The sequence below is a fragment of the Nematolebias whitei genome, chromosome 10 (assembly GCF_014905685.2).
Source record: "Nematolebias whitei isolate Nwh7 chromosome 10, NemWhi1, whole genome shotgun sequence".
Classification (NCBI taxonomy): Eukaryota; Metazoa; Chordata; class Actinopteri; order Cyprinodontiformes; family Rivulidae; genus Nematolebias; species Nematolebias whitei.
In genome coordinates, this window is record NC_056507.1 from 32,644,447 (window position 1) to 32,660,045 (window position 15,599).

Consider the following 15,599-nt stretch of genomic DNA (forward strand, 5'->3'; position numbering starts at 1 on the left):
GTAATAGACGAAAAACTATTTAAATTCTTTAACGTCAGGCAGTGAGATGGCAACAACTGAATACTATTAAGATATTACATGCATTAGTCATCATTTTCTGGATTATGTATATGACAAAAATCACCTGAAATAAACTGGACAAAGACATTTTATTCATGCTGTACTATTTTGTATGTAAATTGCTTGGCAATGAAAAACACAGCATTAAAATATGAATATATCTGGAAGTGAAATCATTTACTTTTGATGGTCAGAGCTATTTTTAGTTTTTATGCCTGGAAACTGGCAAACTTGCTCTTTTTGCTTCCAGCCCATAAACATATTTAATGCATCTAAATACTGGTGATTCTTTGAGTAAAACTACAGAATAATTACTGCAAAACAAAGGTGTATTATAAATTCACAGTTCTTCATGATGAACTCAGAAGCCAAACTATTTTTGCACTTGTCATGCAGCTAAGACTAATGCCACACAGCACTGACCCGATGGTGCACTGACGAGATGGTTTGTAATTGCAGTTGCATGGATCAGAATTAATTTATTTCATTTTAGCCATCTTATTCTTAAATAAAATGAATTGTCCCAGGTGTTATCTTTCTTAATAAGAGTTTATAAACAAACACCAGTTTTCTGCCCCCAAAGCCTCTGGAATAAACTCAAGTGTGCAAACTTTTCAAGAAAAGTGTGTCAGTCTTTTAGCTTTCCATCAACTAAATAAACTCAGATTTATACACATGTGCCATTTTGATGGATTGTTTAAGTTGGGAGCTTTTAGCCATGACCTCAGAGTTTCTACATTTTCAGTGATGGGGCTTCACAGTCCCACTGCTGTATCAGATGAGGATGTTACATGTACTTCAGATTTATAAAAGTTTTTTTTTTCTCTTCTATCAGTTGTTGCTTCATCCTTTCACCGACCATGTTGTATCCTTTAGAAACTAAACCATGCATCAATTATCAAATTGAGTGATTAAGCTAAAAAAAAAAAAAACAGTTGCTACTAACAGCTGAAGAAAGTTGTACAACTTCTGCATCACGTAAGTCCTGTTTTTTTAATTAAACAACAAAATGAATAATTCAGCAGTTCCCAAATTAAGGGAGTAGGATCCTGCTGTGAACCACCAAGTGGGGATTCTTGAGGTGAGTTCCAAAAAGCAAATTACACAAACAAATAAAAACAAAAGACTGGATATTTTCCCATATTGGTATGAGATAAAAAAACAAAAAACAAAGGTGCAGATCAAATGAAAACGGTGAAATGGATGTTGCTGCTGTTCGTCTTGCACTCTTGTCCTTGTTTAATTGATTTATTAGCAAGGATTTTATTTACAGATGTCTTGTCATTTTCCTTTAGAATTTTCTGAACTAATTCAGAATTCATTATTTATTATCAAATATAGAAAATTTTAAAGGGTTCACAAACTTTCAAGCACCACTGAAGGTTAAGCGGCTACTCTAAATTGTTGTGAGAGATGAGTGTCACAAGATAGGTGGTGATGGACTGGCGACCTGTCCCAGGTTTACCCCACATTTTGCACCGAGACGTCTTGAGATAAGCACTCCTTATGTCTCTAGAGGTAAATGAACTGAGGTCATGTCAAACCAGGACTGGAGAACACAATTAAAATATAGTTTTCTGTTGCCAATGAAAAGGGTCATTGTGTTTTTTTGCCTTAGCTGTTAATTCTGTTTCCCTTTTTAAATGTAATTCAATTCAGTTTATTTATATAGCACTAAGTCACAACAGGTCATCTCAGGGCCCTGAACAAAAACATTCATATACATAAAAAGCAAGTTAATAACATTATTTATGTGAGGAGGATTTTAGCTAATACCTGTTGAATGCCCTCTGAGCCACAATGTACAGTTTGTGCTTTTCTTGCTGCTGAATGAGATAACAAACAAGGACATTTTCCTACACTGTCACTGTGCATAATTCATGTGTTACCACATCATATTTCCTGCCTAAAATGGCTAATTAAGTTTTAGGGCCCACATTGCATATTTAGTTTTATAAATAACTTGGCTTAATCTTAATTTAAATGTTTCCTCAAAGATGTTGATACAACCATCAGTTTGTCTTGTGTAAAATAAAGAGTTCAGACACGTAATATTTTCCTCAGTCTTATCTTCTGTGCCAACCTTTTTTATCTTCTGTTGCTCATGTGGCCATTTGTCCAAGCATGGAGGGTAACCAAGCTTTGAAGCTGGTTGAGTGGGACCATGCTCAATGGGATTGACCTGTATAGGGAAAGGTTGAATGAATTGAAAAAATTGCAAACGGTCATGACATAAGCTGCTAGAAACAATGGGCAGTCTCCTTGTTGTCACATCGTGTCTGAAAGCCTCATTACTGTTCCTTACTGTAGAAAAGTAGCAGAGCACCGTGGGCTTCACACTGGAACCCTGTTATTTAAGACTGAGCAGGGACTGTCACTGTTGGCTTGTGTATGTTTATTGGCTTGGTCTCCATTCTTCTAAAAAACCCATCTGGGTATGTTTTGACTTGTCCAGGTTTGACTCAGCAACTTGTGTACAATTGACGTGTATAAGGCTGTACAGAAACGGTTGCAGTACCGTCACCCAGAGCTTGATGTGTTTTCAGTATATGAAACTAAACCAGAACGGACAGAAAGCTGCTGAAAGCTGAACAGATCATCTGAATGTTTATTGATTTACTGCTAGATTTAATTTTATTTATTGCAGTTCTTTAATACACACAGTAATTCAATGCTGACTGATAATACTACAAAAAGGTTGATTTTTTTTTGTTGTTTTTTGTGGGGGGGATGCTAAATAAAACTGTATACAGCTTGCAAAAAAACCTTTGCACCTTCATGTCTGTAACTTAACTTCATACAAATTAACCAGTGTTATGGAGTTACGGGAATGACACAAATATGCAAAGGTATTTGTAATGCTTTATTTGACATCCCACTGTCAAGTACACAAATAAACTGTATATCAAGGCTTTCCTTGTTCTTTTTAAAGCCTAACTCTGTTTCAGTGAGCTACAGTATAAGCATGTGTAAGGGATACCAGAGAAATATGGTGCCATCGTTTTGCCCCAAGACCGCACAGTGTGCTCTTCTGCCAGCACTGCCTCCAGTAATTATAGACCAGAGCTTTGGAGGCCATTTCTCTTCAGGCTTAACTGAAACTAAAACCCCCATTCCATCCTTGGTATTTGGTCTTTTCAGTAAATGAGTACCCCATGTTTAAAAACTGTTATTTTTGGGCTGCATCTATAGTCACTTCTGGTTATTCCTTAAGTACAGACTAGCTGTAGAGTAAGTAACTCTGAATAGATTCCAGCTCTTCCCTTCATGCACGTTTTCTTTTGTCTTGCTTACTGTCTGTATTTATTAATAAATCTGATCAATTTGCTGTACAAATAAGTAACCTTTTCTTCTTGTGGATCCGTGATAGCTTAGTAGATATTGAATTGTCTACAGACTAATAAAGTAAAACCTTTATTTAGGAAGTGGAACCATATAAAATCTCTTTTGCTTTTAACAATTTTATTGAAAAACAGCAATACTCCTCGTTTTTGCAGGAAAGTTCAGCATATTGACCCTTCCATCCCTCCAGAATATCCACATGCAGCACACCAGCACTGGACAGCCTTTAATTTAGTAGAAAGCTGTTGCTGATTTCTTCCATCTTATGGCAGTGAGATCTGTATCCTGGTGTTCTAATAATGGCAGGGTGGATGTGATTGTTGGCTGCTGTAATTGGCTCACAGGGTGGGAGGGTAGCATCTTCTCTACCTCTGTCATTAGATGTTCTGTGTAGAACAGCAAAGACTGCAGAACTTTGCAGACCGCAGACATGTACTATAGGATTAGGTAAAAAATTTGTTTAGATATATTTTATTTATTTTTGCTCATACCAATTAGTAGAGACCGACCGATATGGAAATTTTGGCTATCATTGATATGATACTGGGAAGGGGAAGGCTAATGTTGTTAGATATAATGGCAGAACATTTTTGAGCTTTGTCCACCCCCAATAATCTAAATAAATAAGTGGAGTGTGGCTTGTTTATTATGCACAGCTGTTGGCAACCACGAAGCTAAGCAAATCTGATCCATGCTACATACAAATGGTGCACTGGTCATAAAAACAGTCATCCTACCATGCATTCACATTTTCTTTCCTCCACTTTTCACCATAAAGTTATCAAGTGTGTTGCGAAACTATAAATTAAAGAAATGCCCTACCCTATTCATTGTTTAAACCATACGTGTCAAACTCAAGGCCCAGGGGCCAACTGTGGCCCTCGTTGACATCTTATATTGCCTCCAAGATGATATGTGAAATGTAAAATACTTCTGTTTCTTTATTTTTCTCAGTAATCATTGATTATGATGTCAAAAGCACAACAGAGAACATCAAATGAGACCAATCAAACTCTTGTTGAGGACCCTGTGACCAAGAAAATATGTCGGGTATCTGATTGGAGTTAATGTAGTTTCTGAAATTGGCCCTTAGTTTGAAAAAGGTTTTAATTTTGGCCCCCTTTTGTGAGTTTGACACCCCTGGTTTAAACAGTCATTCATGTACAGTGAAGGTCTAATTAGTATTGATGCAGTAGAGGTTTTTTTTCTTTGCAGAAAAGTAAAAATTTCAGACAATGCATTTCATGGAGGACGACAAAGATATGTTACTAACACTGATGTATATTTACCACTGCATTAGATTTATTGTTCTGGATAAAGTTTTACAAGGCAATAGCCTATGCTAGGTTTTCTAAATGTTAGCTTGCTAAGTTGAAAGGTGCGTAGCTAATGACAAGCGGGTTGGACGATGAAGAAAATTTATTACTGTTGATTTGTTTTACATTTAAGTTGAAATAAACCTTCCATGCTCTGTTCAGCAACACACTCTGCACAGTATTGCTCTCTGCTTGGGCTGTGCTGAATGTGAAAGTGAAACTTAAGTGAACGGCCATGACTTGAAAGTAGTCTTCATGCACCCTCTGCTGGATACATTGTGCAATTACAGCTGGTTCCAGCATTTTAGGGGTGAAAATTAGAAGTGTTTATATCGACACATAGTGAGACAGTTATTACCAATACTGATATGTCCCCAGATGCCTATATTGGCCTAAAATATCAGCCCAATATATTGGTTGGGCACTATCAATTATCGTCTGCATACTTTGTAGCACATTTTACTAGGACGTCTACTGAAGTTGTGTATCTGATCTGTCTACTCATCACTACTCAACTAACACAAACATGCAAAGTAAAATATTTTAGCTTTTCTTGCTAATTGCATGTCAATTATGAGCCTATTTCGATATATTTATGCATTGTTAAAAATAAATGCCTTTTCTCGTCATTTCTTTCTCTATTCTCAATAGTCACAATGAGCGGAAGGTGACCTGCAAACATCCTGTCTCAGGCTTACCCTCTCAAGACAACTGCATCTTTGTCGTCAACGAACAGTAAGTCACTTGTTTATGCTGTTAAAATGCTGCTGGGTAGCATTTTCCAGCTCTACGGCATGTTGCTGAAACGTTATATGCTGGAAACATTGTGTGAGTTGTTACCTTGTCATCCTCAGTATGCAGTTTTGCGCTTTCCAATTTAAGATTCCTCTCATCATCTTTGTTATCTAACTCCAAGATCTTTTTTTTTTTAAAAGAAAATAGTTGAGTTGTGCTTCTAACCAAAGGATAACACCATTTAAAAATTCTTCTTATGATTGTCATGTTATTAAAGAGATTTTATCTACTTTATAACATTATTGATATTCTTTACATCTGCCAAGGTAGGATTTTTAATATCAGTTCCTATAGCAGGCATTAAAAACTCAATAAAAAACAATAAAACTATAATAATTAAAAACCTAGCATTATTTGAAGAAATACGTATTGCTTGCCGTCTTTTATGATAAAGTGTTGATCTAAGATTAGATTACCAATCTTGGGAACTAAAATGGTATTATGCCCAACCTCATGAAATGTTAGTATTTGGATTAAATGTTGAGGATGACTTTCAGCTATTACTGCATCTAATTTTAGCATAATATTTGTCAAATTGACTGAGATACTGACAACTGTGTTTTTGTAAGATCAAAGATTTCTCAGTTGTATCTCTACATCCAGTGCTTACTTTCTTGGAGTTTTAATACAATCAGTCCAGTGGTTCATGAGATGTTTTGCTAACATGACAGACACGCACACAGGATAATGAACATACCGGTAATCGATGTGGTCCTTGGTGACAGGCAGAAATAATCCTTCTTTCATGTATACTTCAGGTGCAGTGATTTACATTTTGACCTGAACTTAACTTCATAGCCATTTAATGTCCTGTTAGTTCTTTTTGTTTGTTGGTTCATCTACACTGCTCTCTGTTAAGCTTTTAGCACATGTCACATAACTGGTGTGGAAGACCAGCTGCCTTTCAGCTCTAATTAAAAAAACGTTAGACTAGACTTGTTTGTTTCCACATCAGTATTACCAACATTCCTGCTTGCTGGTTTACTGATTAACTATTTAACGTAGCAAGACAAAGACAATATCAGTTTGACAAAGGACCCATCACAGTAAAGAAGAAAACACATTTGCAGCTACAACCAAAGTTTCCATTTACACGCATTTCTCAGTTCTAGTTTGTTGGCTTCCTAATCATGCACACACTGAATTGTTTGCATCACATCCCACACCATGCCAGTAAAGTAAGCTTTAATGTTTCATTCCAACATCTTAGCTTCATGTTGTGCAACATGAATGAGCTCGAATCGGTTTCTCAATCACCTCAAAAGTATTTGCCATAACTGATCTTCCACAATCTTGGTTCATTGCACAGAGGCTATGCCATTGCATCACGCTTAGCTTCGTTAATTAGTTAATTAAAAACATACCCTGCTTCGAGATATAAAAATCATTCTTGAGTCTGAAATCATGGCAGGCTGGTGGAGGGTTGTTTCACTTGAGGCTTTTCTTTCTGGTGTGGTTTGAAAGTCCAAATACTTATTGATCTAAATCATACTGAAGTGAACTTTTGGTGAAATGTATTGCCTCTAAAGTTCACAAAGCAGTGTTTTCTTCAGAAGATATTTAATAATCAAAAGATGGTTGAAGAGTAGCTTGTTGAAAGCAAACGGCCACACTGCACTTTCTTGACACATTCCTCTCCTCCTCGTGCTGCTCTCACATTTCTGCTGTTTTTCACACTACGAAGCACAACATGCCAGTGCAAGATGATATCTAATTTAAAACGTGGAAGCTTATCTCCCATGTAGTTTGAAAAAGGTAAATAAGTAATAATAATAATAAAAACAGGTACATTTATAAAAGGTAAAAAAAAAAAGGTAAAAGGTATGTATACCTTGTAAAAGGTTGGAAATAAGGTCAATTAATAATAATAATAACTAAAAATAAGAGATGCACTAGAGGTCAAAACCCATGTTTATTGCAGTCACTGTGTTTTAGTAAAAAAGAAAAGAGTAAGAAATTGGGAGAAAATCCTCATCCTGGATGAGTAATAGAAGGCAAAGACAGATTTAAGATGCCAAAAGGTTAAGAAGGCCCGACTGAAAAGCTCTGCTTAATCAGCTCTGGTCTTTAAAGACATCCAAAACAGATTTTTACTTCAGTTTGCTTTGTAATTCTAACCTTCACTCTTGCACAACATAAATAGTGTTCACTCAAACCACCTTAAGATATAGTGTAACATATTTTTAAAAAACTCTAGCCCTAAACAGGAAATGTGAATATTTCATATCTGGTGATAGATTAGTTATAAAGCAGATTATAAAAACAGCCATTCTTTTTAGGGCTTGTGTTCAAGTCAAATAAACAATAAGGGAGTGTTTCAGTCAAACTGGTAGAAAATTTTAGATGTAAGCAAAACGTCTCAGACCAGCTACACAGAACATTAAACATGTGCCTTCTGACACACATGTTTCACTTCAGTGTTCAGTTTTGTGGCATTTAGAGACATAAAGTTGTGAGGCTTCACAACATAATCCGTCTTTCCTCCTTGTTGTTATTGTGAAACTGCTCTCTCTCAGACCATCAAAAGAGGACATACCTTACACGCTCCATACATTATTGTTACTTTTACTGTGCTGTGTTATGATTAGGGATGCACCGATCCAGTTTTTTAAACTTCCGATCCGATCCGATCCCTAAATCTAAATATCAAATGATACCGATCCAGTTCCGATATCATGATCATCATTGATTTTACACGAGGCTGTAATAATCTCCTCTCAAGTACAATTTGTACAAATATATGCATGCATGTCCAAAAAGGCAACTTGAGGTAAGTTGTATTAATGTTGGATAAATTTTAAAGCTAGAATTAAATTTTGCTATCACAAAACATGTTTCTTTTTATTCCTAGCTTTAAAGTGGATATTAAAGTGATTAATTTAAGTGATTGTTTAAAGTTATTTTATATTTTTTTAAATAAGGGGCAGATATAATAATTTTTTTTCTTCTTTCTGCACATTTGTCATTCAATGTTTTCTTTTTCATGATTTTTTTATTTAAATTTTGTTTCTTTTAAATGAATGAATTAAATTAAATAAAATGTTAAATGGCTTCAAACATCTGCTAAGTTCATGCATAAACCAACAGACATGTTCCTGTTTTTAGTATTTTACATCACTTTATAATGTAGCTGTTTATGTTTTTAATATATATAATTTTCAAACCAGAGTCAGAGAGTCAGAGTCAGAGTTTCTTTATTGTCATCCGCACCTCATGTGGTACATGTGGTGGAGCGAAATTATGTACACAAGGTCCCAGTTACATCCAACAATAAAATGTATAAGAAAAACAGTAATAACATCTAAGATATGAACTAAGAAAAACATCAACTAAATATACACTAAGCACTCATAACATAAAACATTGAACATCACCACAAACATGAACATGAGTCTGTGAGCAGATGTGCACGCATGAACACATCAACATTGAAACAGATCAGCAGCAACATGAAACAGATCAGCAGCAACATGATATGGTTTTTCACAGTGATTATTCTAGTTAGAGATTCATGAGTCTAACAGCCTCAGGGTAGAAGCTGTTCCTCAGTCTAGTGGTTCTACACTTAATGCTCCTTAACCTCCTTCCTGAGGGGAGTGGGGCAAAAAGTGTGTGTGCTGGGTGGGTGGGGTCCTTCATGATGCAGGTGGCCCTCTTCCTGCATCTGGAGGTGTAGATGTCTGTGATGGTGGGGAGACTTTTTTGATGATTGTCTACTGTTGTACTGATAAATATCTCCTGGAGGGTAAACTATATCTTGACTGCAAGTATCAAACTGTGAAACCTTTCGTTTTCTACAACTGATAGTGGTTGGTCATGAATCATGATGAAGTCTCTGTAAACATTACAGCTCCGTGGTTTCAGTGATGTCTTCTTCTTGTTCAATCCGAAGCAGGCAGCCTGATTTGGGGCAGCTGCGCTCAGTCTGTCCCACCTCGGAGACGGGAAGACTGAGCGGGACAGATTGGACGCGGCTGGCCGGTGTCGAGTCGCCTCTTTCGGTTTGACCAAAGAGCAGCGCCCCGCTGAAGCAACAGAGCTCGAATGTCCATCGTAAAACTAACTTTACCACGGTTTAATGTGGCGCTATGGCTCTGCAGACATTGCACGATGTGTCTTGTTTTGTGTGTTTCTAGTGTAAAATACTTCCACACAGCGGACATGTTTCGACGAAAAGTTTGTTAGCCGTTAGCCACAGTGCTGCTAACTCAGTCCTCACGTTGTAGCTGGCTGCAAACTATGAAATGGATTTCCTGAACGTGAGGCGGGTCTTATTACTCTGGGCTCATGAGACACGCCGCCGTTCAGAAAATCCATTCCGTAGTTTGAAGCCAACATGCATCGTGGATCGGAAAAATCCGATACGTAAATTATGCTGGTATTGGAGGCCGATACCAATACTGGATCGGCCCCATCCCTAGTTATAATATGTAACACAATACATTACGTGACTTGTGGTCACTCTGTGAATGCTAGTCTCAGCATTCTGCTGTCATCATTGTATCTGTTTGTGCCTATCTTTAGTCAGACACAAGATCATCTGTAGAACAACGGGCATTCTCTATGTAAGGTTTAAAATCTGTTTGGTCAAACATAATGACATAACATGGCACCTCAATGCAGGTTGGAAATGTGATGGTGTAAATATATATTAACCATATCAACACTGTTTACTTTAAAATATTTATTGTTGTGTATACAGTATCTTCCCTGGGTTTCTGACCTTGGTAGGGGGATCAACGACACAAAATATTCAAGTTTGTTTTTCTTTAACAACAATTTTCGTTTGCAGCTGATACCTGTTTTATCCGTGTGTGTGTGTGTGTGCGTGCGTTCGTGCATGCGTGCGTTCGTGCGTGTGTGTTTGTGTGTGACGTTTGGCAGGAGAGACGAGGCCCAGTTGTGATGGACACACTTCACTTCTCAAATAGATCAGCCACCTGAAATTGGAGGTTCAACATGCAGTAGATTTTTTTAACCAATTTTAATCCAATCATAATATTAAAAAATTACCAATTACAATTTGCAGTAAAAAATATTTACAAATAAATATTGATTTAAAAAAAAATAATAATATCAGGCAGTAGGCAGCTGTGTAAAGAACCAAGGGGAAAACAAACAAAATATACATTGTCATTCATTTGTTGGACAAAACCACTTTATATATGGCCCAAAAATGTGAAATATAAACTCTGGTATCATTTTATATCAACTGAAGAACAAAATGTTAGATGGAATGGGATGAATGGATAATAATAAGGTGTTATGTGTTGTCATCATTGTATGTTCCCATACAATGGCAAAATTGGCTCTTTGCATTTAATCCATCCATCCCCAGGTGGAGCAGTGAGCAGCTATTGAAAGCACCTGGGGAACAATTTGGGATAGGGTGTGCTGCTCAGAGACACCAAGAGATAATAATAATAATAATAATGTCATCACAATGTCAGCACTGTATGTTTCCATACAATGGCGAAATTAGTTTCTGCATTTAACCCATCCACCACCAGGTGGTGCAGTGGGCAGCTATTGAAAGCGCCCGGGGGACATTTTGGGGGTGAGGCGTGCTGCCCAGAGACGCCACGTGATGTGCAGTGACTGGGGATCAAACCTGGGACTTTCGGGTCCCAAGCCGGCTGCCCTGCCTCTACACCATCTCGGCCCCGAGATGTGCAATGACTGGGGATCGAACCTGGGACTTTCGGTTCTCGAGTTGGCTGCCCTGCCTCTACACCATTCCGGCCCCCAAGATGGATGGAGGATGGAACGATGGATGGACAGATGGATAGAACAATGGCTCAAGTGATAGATGGATGGAACGATGGATGATGGATGGATGGATGGATGGATGGATGGATGGATGGATGAATGGAACGATGGAGCAATGGATGGATGGAACAATGGCTCGAGCGATAGATGGATGAAACGATGAATGGATGGATAGATGGATGGATAGATGGATGGAACAATGGAACAATGGATGATGGAACAATGGATGGATGGAACAATGAATTGAGCAATAGATGGATGGAACGATGGATGCATGGATGGATGAAACATTTTTATTGGAAGTGTTTGTAAACCATTAGAGAGGAACCAAAGGAAGAATGGCTCTCTTGGGGTAGACGTAATTCATAAGTTAATTTGTTTACAAACATAAGTGTAAATTAAATGTTGGACCTCTGACTCAACACTATGTAAATATTAATTTTTCATCATCTGTTTTTGCATGATGTTGGTTTAATGTGTGTATTTTGTGATTTATTGGGTCTTTGCTTCTCAACTAAGCACTCATCCATTTATTTCTTATAGTGAAGAGGGTTTTTAAAATAATGGTCGCTCTCTTTACTCTTGCCACAAATGCCTGTTTGTGCTTTGAAGTCTACTTAAGTCCTTTACCTCTTTTTCTGACATGTAGTCATTTTTGTCCCTAATGACACCTGTAACTGATATTTGCTTTTACTGCACATTTTTCTCTGTCCATGCTGTTTGTTTGTATGAACTTGCTAATGGACTTCCATTTTGCTGTCTACATGCTAATGTTTTCAAAACCCTCTTCATTATTGGAAATAACATCCTCTAGTTTTGCAGCCTACACTCTGACTAAAAGATATTTTTTGGTTTATCTCAGTGATCAACTTGTTACAGTTTCACAAACATTTACTTTTTACATGAACAGAACTGTTTTTGTATTGCTGTTCCACAAAGTTCACTTGACACCTCATTTTCTCTGATTTTCACATATTTAAATTCAACAGCAGTCCTTGTACTAGTCCACAGCAGCATTTTAAAGGAGGTTAAGCAAATTCTGCTATTTCAGTCTAGCCAACTTGAAAATGATTTTTTTTTATTATTCCTTTGATTTAAATAGCTAAAACAGTTGAACTGACAAGCACACTGTAGTCATTTAGATTTTTAAGATGTCCAAGACTAAATATGACATGATCTATTCCTAAAAATCTCACATTTCTAATATTTTACCTCTTCTCATCAGCACATCTTTCTCCTGTCTTGTAGTGTAAATTGCAGAAAGTTATGTCATCCAGCTTTTCGCAGGTAATTCACTCTTGAGTGCAAGCAGATAACCGTGTTGTTGTTTTTACTGTGAAACTCTTGAACCTGTCTGTGTCTAACAGTCTTTGTCGTTGCACGCCAACAACAGTCTGTGGGTGTTTTGACTGATTTGCTTGATACCCCGTGATGCATTTACACTCCAGAGTCCTGTAAAGTCCACTTTATTGTCTGAACCATTTATTTCGTGTTCATCCAAACCTTGCTGAACAACTAGCCACAGGGAGCTCATTGCTCACTTTCCTGAACGTTTGTGCTTTATAATCAGTGAACACATCTTTAGCACCAAAAGCTCTGTAGACAGTTCACTGATTTCAAGAGTAAAGCTAAAATATCTGTCTTGTTTGATGCAGTCTAAACTAATCAGTGCTTTCAAGTAAGATTTGAGCGATGGGGAATGTGATTGTTGAGCTTCTGTGGTGCACAAAGTGTTCTCTTTGTTTTGACAAACTGAGTGAAGCCTTGACTTTGTGAGCTCCCTTTAATCTTCTTGTCCTAATGGATGTTCGGGTCTCATCTAAAGCCTGCTTTTATGTTATAACAAAGTCAAATGACTGAATTGTCAGTTTCACGATCAATTTAGTTTTTTTTTTTTGTTTTTTTTTTACTGTTTGTGCAAATGTTTGGTTTGATGTGCTTTATACTCAACCCTGAGTCTCTGACACCAGAGCTCTGCACACACACAAATAATCAGCTTGTGTCAGCGTTGTTGCGCATCATTTGTTCATTAAAGAGATAAAGGTTCAGTTTGGCAACACACACACGTGCTTTAAAGCACACTTACCTCTTTGGAAATGCTGCGTGGTCATTTTAAAATGCACCCTCAGCCGCTCATTTCACGGATTCCCCCCAGAGAGCTCGGAGTACTTGCCCTCAGTGACGGTGTAATCCCTCCTCACTATTTCTGCACAGACAAACCCACACGTGCACACAAAGTCCACGCAGGCCCAGGCCAAGATGTTACATTTTCATACTTACGTGTAGTTGTTTAGCACAAGAACTTGGTTTGTTCTCACTTTTTGTTAAGTTGTTTTTGTTGTGTAACTCGAAAAACCTGAGAGCCGTTTTAGAAAATATAAACTTGTGTCCCCAAAACAATTTTCACTCTCAGCCTCTGAGAAGTGAAGAAACATTCAAACCGTCAGCTTTTATTTTGAAGTTACTTGCATTCATGTGTTGTGTTTGTGTGTTTTAAGAATGTGGACTGAATCAGTCTTAAACCATAAAGGGACACGCGGTCTGAATGGGCAAACATAAAACAAAAAGACTTGACTGGTAAAAAAAAAAGAAACTTCAATTATTGGTAAAAACATTCATTTAGGTTTTGTAACAACCGCTGTATTGATATTTCAAGTACCGTAAATCTCAAGTGATTAGAAAGTAGAATAAATTAAAATACTTTATCATAGACTTTAAGGCGACCAGTCTGGACTATTTTTCTAAAGCACTTTATTTCCATGTGTAAACAAGCGGTTGTTTAATGGAACCAAGGCACGGCCTCGGCTTCAGTAGAAGGATCACTGACGGTGCTGTTGACTCACAGCTGCGGTGAACAAACACAAACATGACTGTTGCTACAGTCCTTACCAAGTTCCTACAGAACTATTTTTACTCTGAGCTCCATCTAGAACCAGAAAACAATGATTTAAAGTAGACACACTGCAAAATATGAATAGTGGCACAATCCTTGTACAGAGTCAGGCAATCATTTTAAGAGACCATAGCTCAGTTTCATGTAGTGTGAGCTGTTGTGTATGTTTTGTCATCACTTCAAGTGGTTTAAAAAGTGATTGCATGTTAATTAATTTAGGCCAATATAAATAATTAAAGGGTGTTTTATGAATGAACATCAATAAATGCAGTTTTGCTATTTACAGCTAGTTTATTCAAGCATGAACAGTTTTATTTAGTGAATATTTTATGGGATCTTTTGAAATGGCAATGGGAACAAGCCAAGAAATGTGAGTCAAAACATGAAATCATATACAGATGAAAATCTGTAGTATGAGTTTTTATAACTGCTTATTGTTGTTGCTGTTGTCCATTGTTGTCATCTTTCTTTGTTGAAATCAGGTCTCTCTTGTAAATGAGTCCTCGAGGCTCAATGGGATTTACCTGTATAAATAAAGGCTGAATGATATACAGAAACACAAAGATGTACATAAATGAAATGACTGGTGCTTCAAAAAAAAGCCTTGTTTTTTTTTTTTTTTTAAAGTGCACGTTACAACTAGTCAGTGTTGAGTTTCTTTATCTTTTTGTTTTTGTTCTCTAAACAGATTTAGAGTTGAACAAACTACGACTAATGTAACAAACTCAATGGCTATTGTATTTTTTTCTTCCGATCTTCTGTTTTTATGTCAGCCTTAATTTACTGTAGTTTGAGATTGCAGTTGTCCCTCGCTACTTTGCGGTTTGTTTTGCGCAGACTCGCTCTATTGCGGTTGTTCAAAATAAGGACAGGACACGCAACTGGCTGATTGATGGATGAGCCACACGATCATCATGGAATTTTTATTTAAAATGAATTATTTAAAATTATTTAGCACCTGCTGCACATTTGTGCAGCCCAGAGCTACAGAAAAAGCTTCCTCCTGCAGCTTTGTACAACCCACATGGCAGGATCAACATCCTGCTGCAGCTGATCAGGTGTTCACCGTGCAGCGTAGAAGTGGGCGGGGCCAAGAGCGTTTTGCAGGTGGCAAAGAGCAGAGGAGGCAGAGAACTTAAATCATGACATTCTGTGCTCTTTTAGAGTGTTTAGAATTTAGAATTTTTTATTTAGAATATTGCATGAATGTGGGAAGGGTTTAAAATGCATTTATATATAAATATATATATAAATAATACAATAAACAACTACTTACTACTTGTACTAATATTCCTTCTTTGCGGTTTTTCACTTATCGCGGGGCTTCAGGGTATTGACCCCAGTGGTAAACAAGGGACTACTGTATTGGGTTTTTAGTGAGCAAACAAAATATTTACACTCACACACACACACACACATATATA

General features: G+C 37.2%; 1 protein-coding gene across 1 annotated transcript in view; it reads left to right on the top strand.

The window, feature by feature from the left end:
* The window catches only part of plekha5 (pleckstrin homology domain containing, family A member 5), a 121,142-nt gene that overhangs the window by 59,793 nt on the left and 45,750 nt on the right, over positions 1-15,599 (top strand). Inside the window, exons 4-5 of the mRNA XM_037683614.1 lie at positions 5,370-5,453; positions 12,531-12,569. Coding sequence (XP_037539542.1) covers positions 5,370-5,453; positions 12,531-12,569 — 123 coding nt within the window. The remainder of the gene's footprint in view (positions 1-5,369; positions 5,454-12,530; positions 12,570-15,599) is intronic.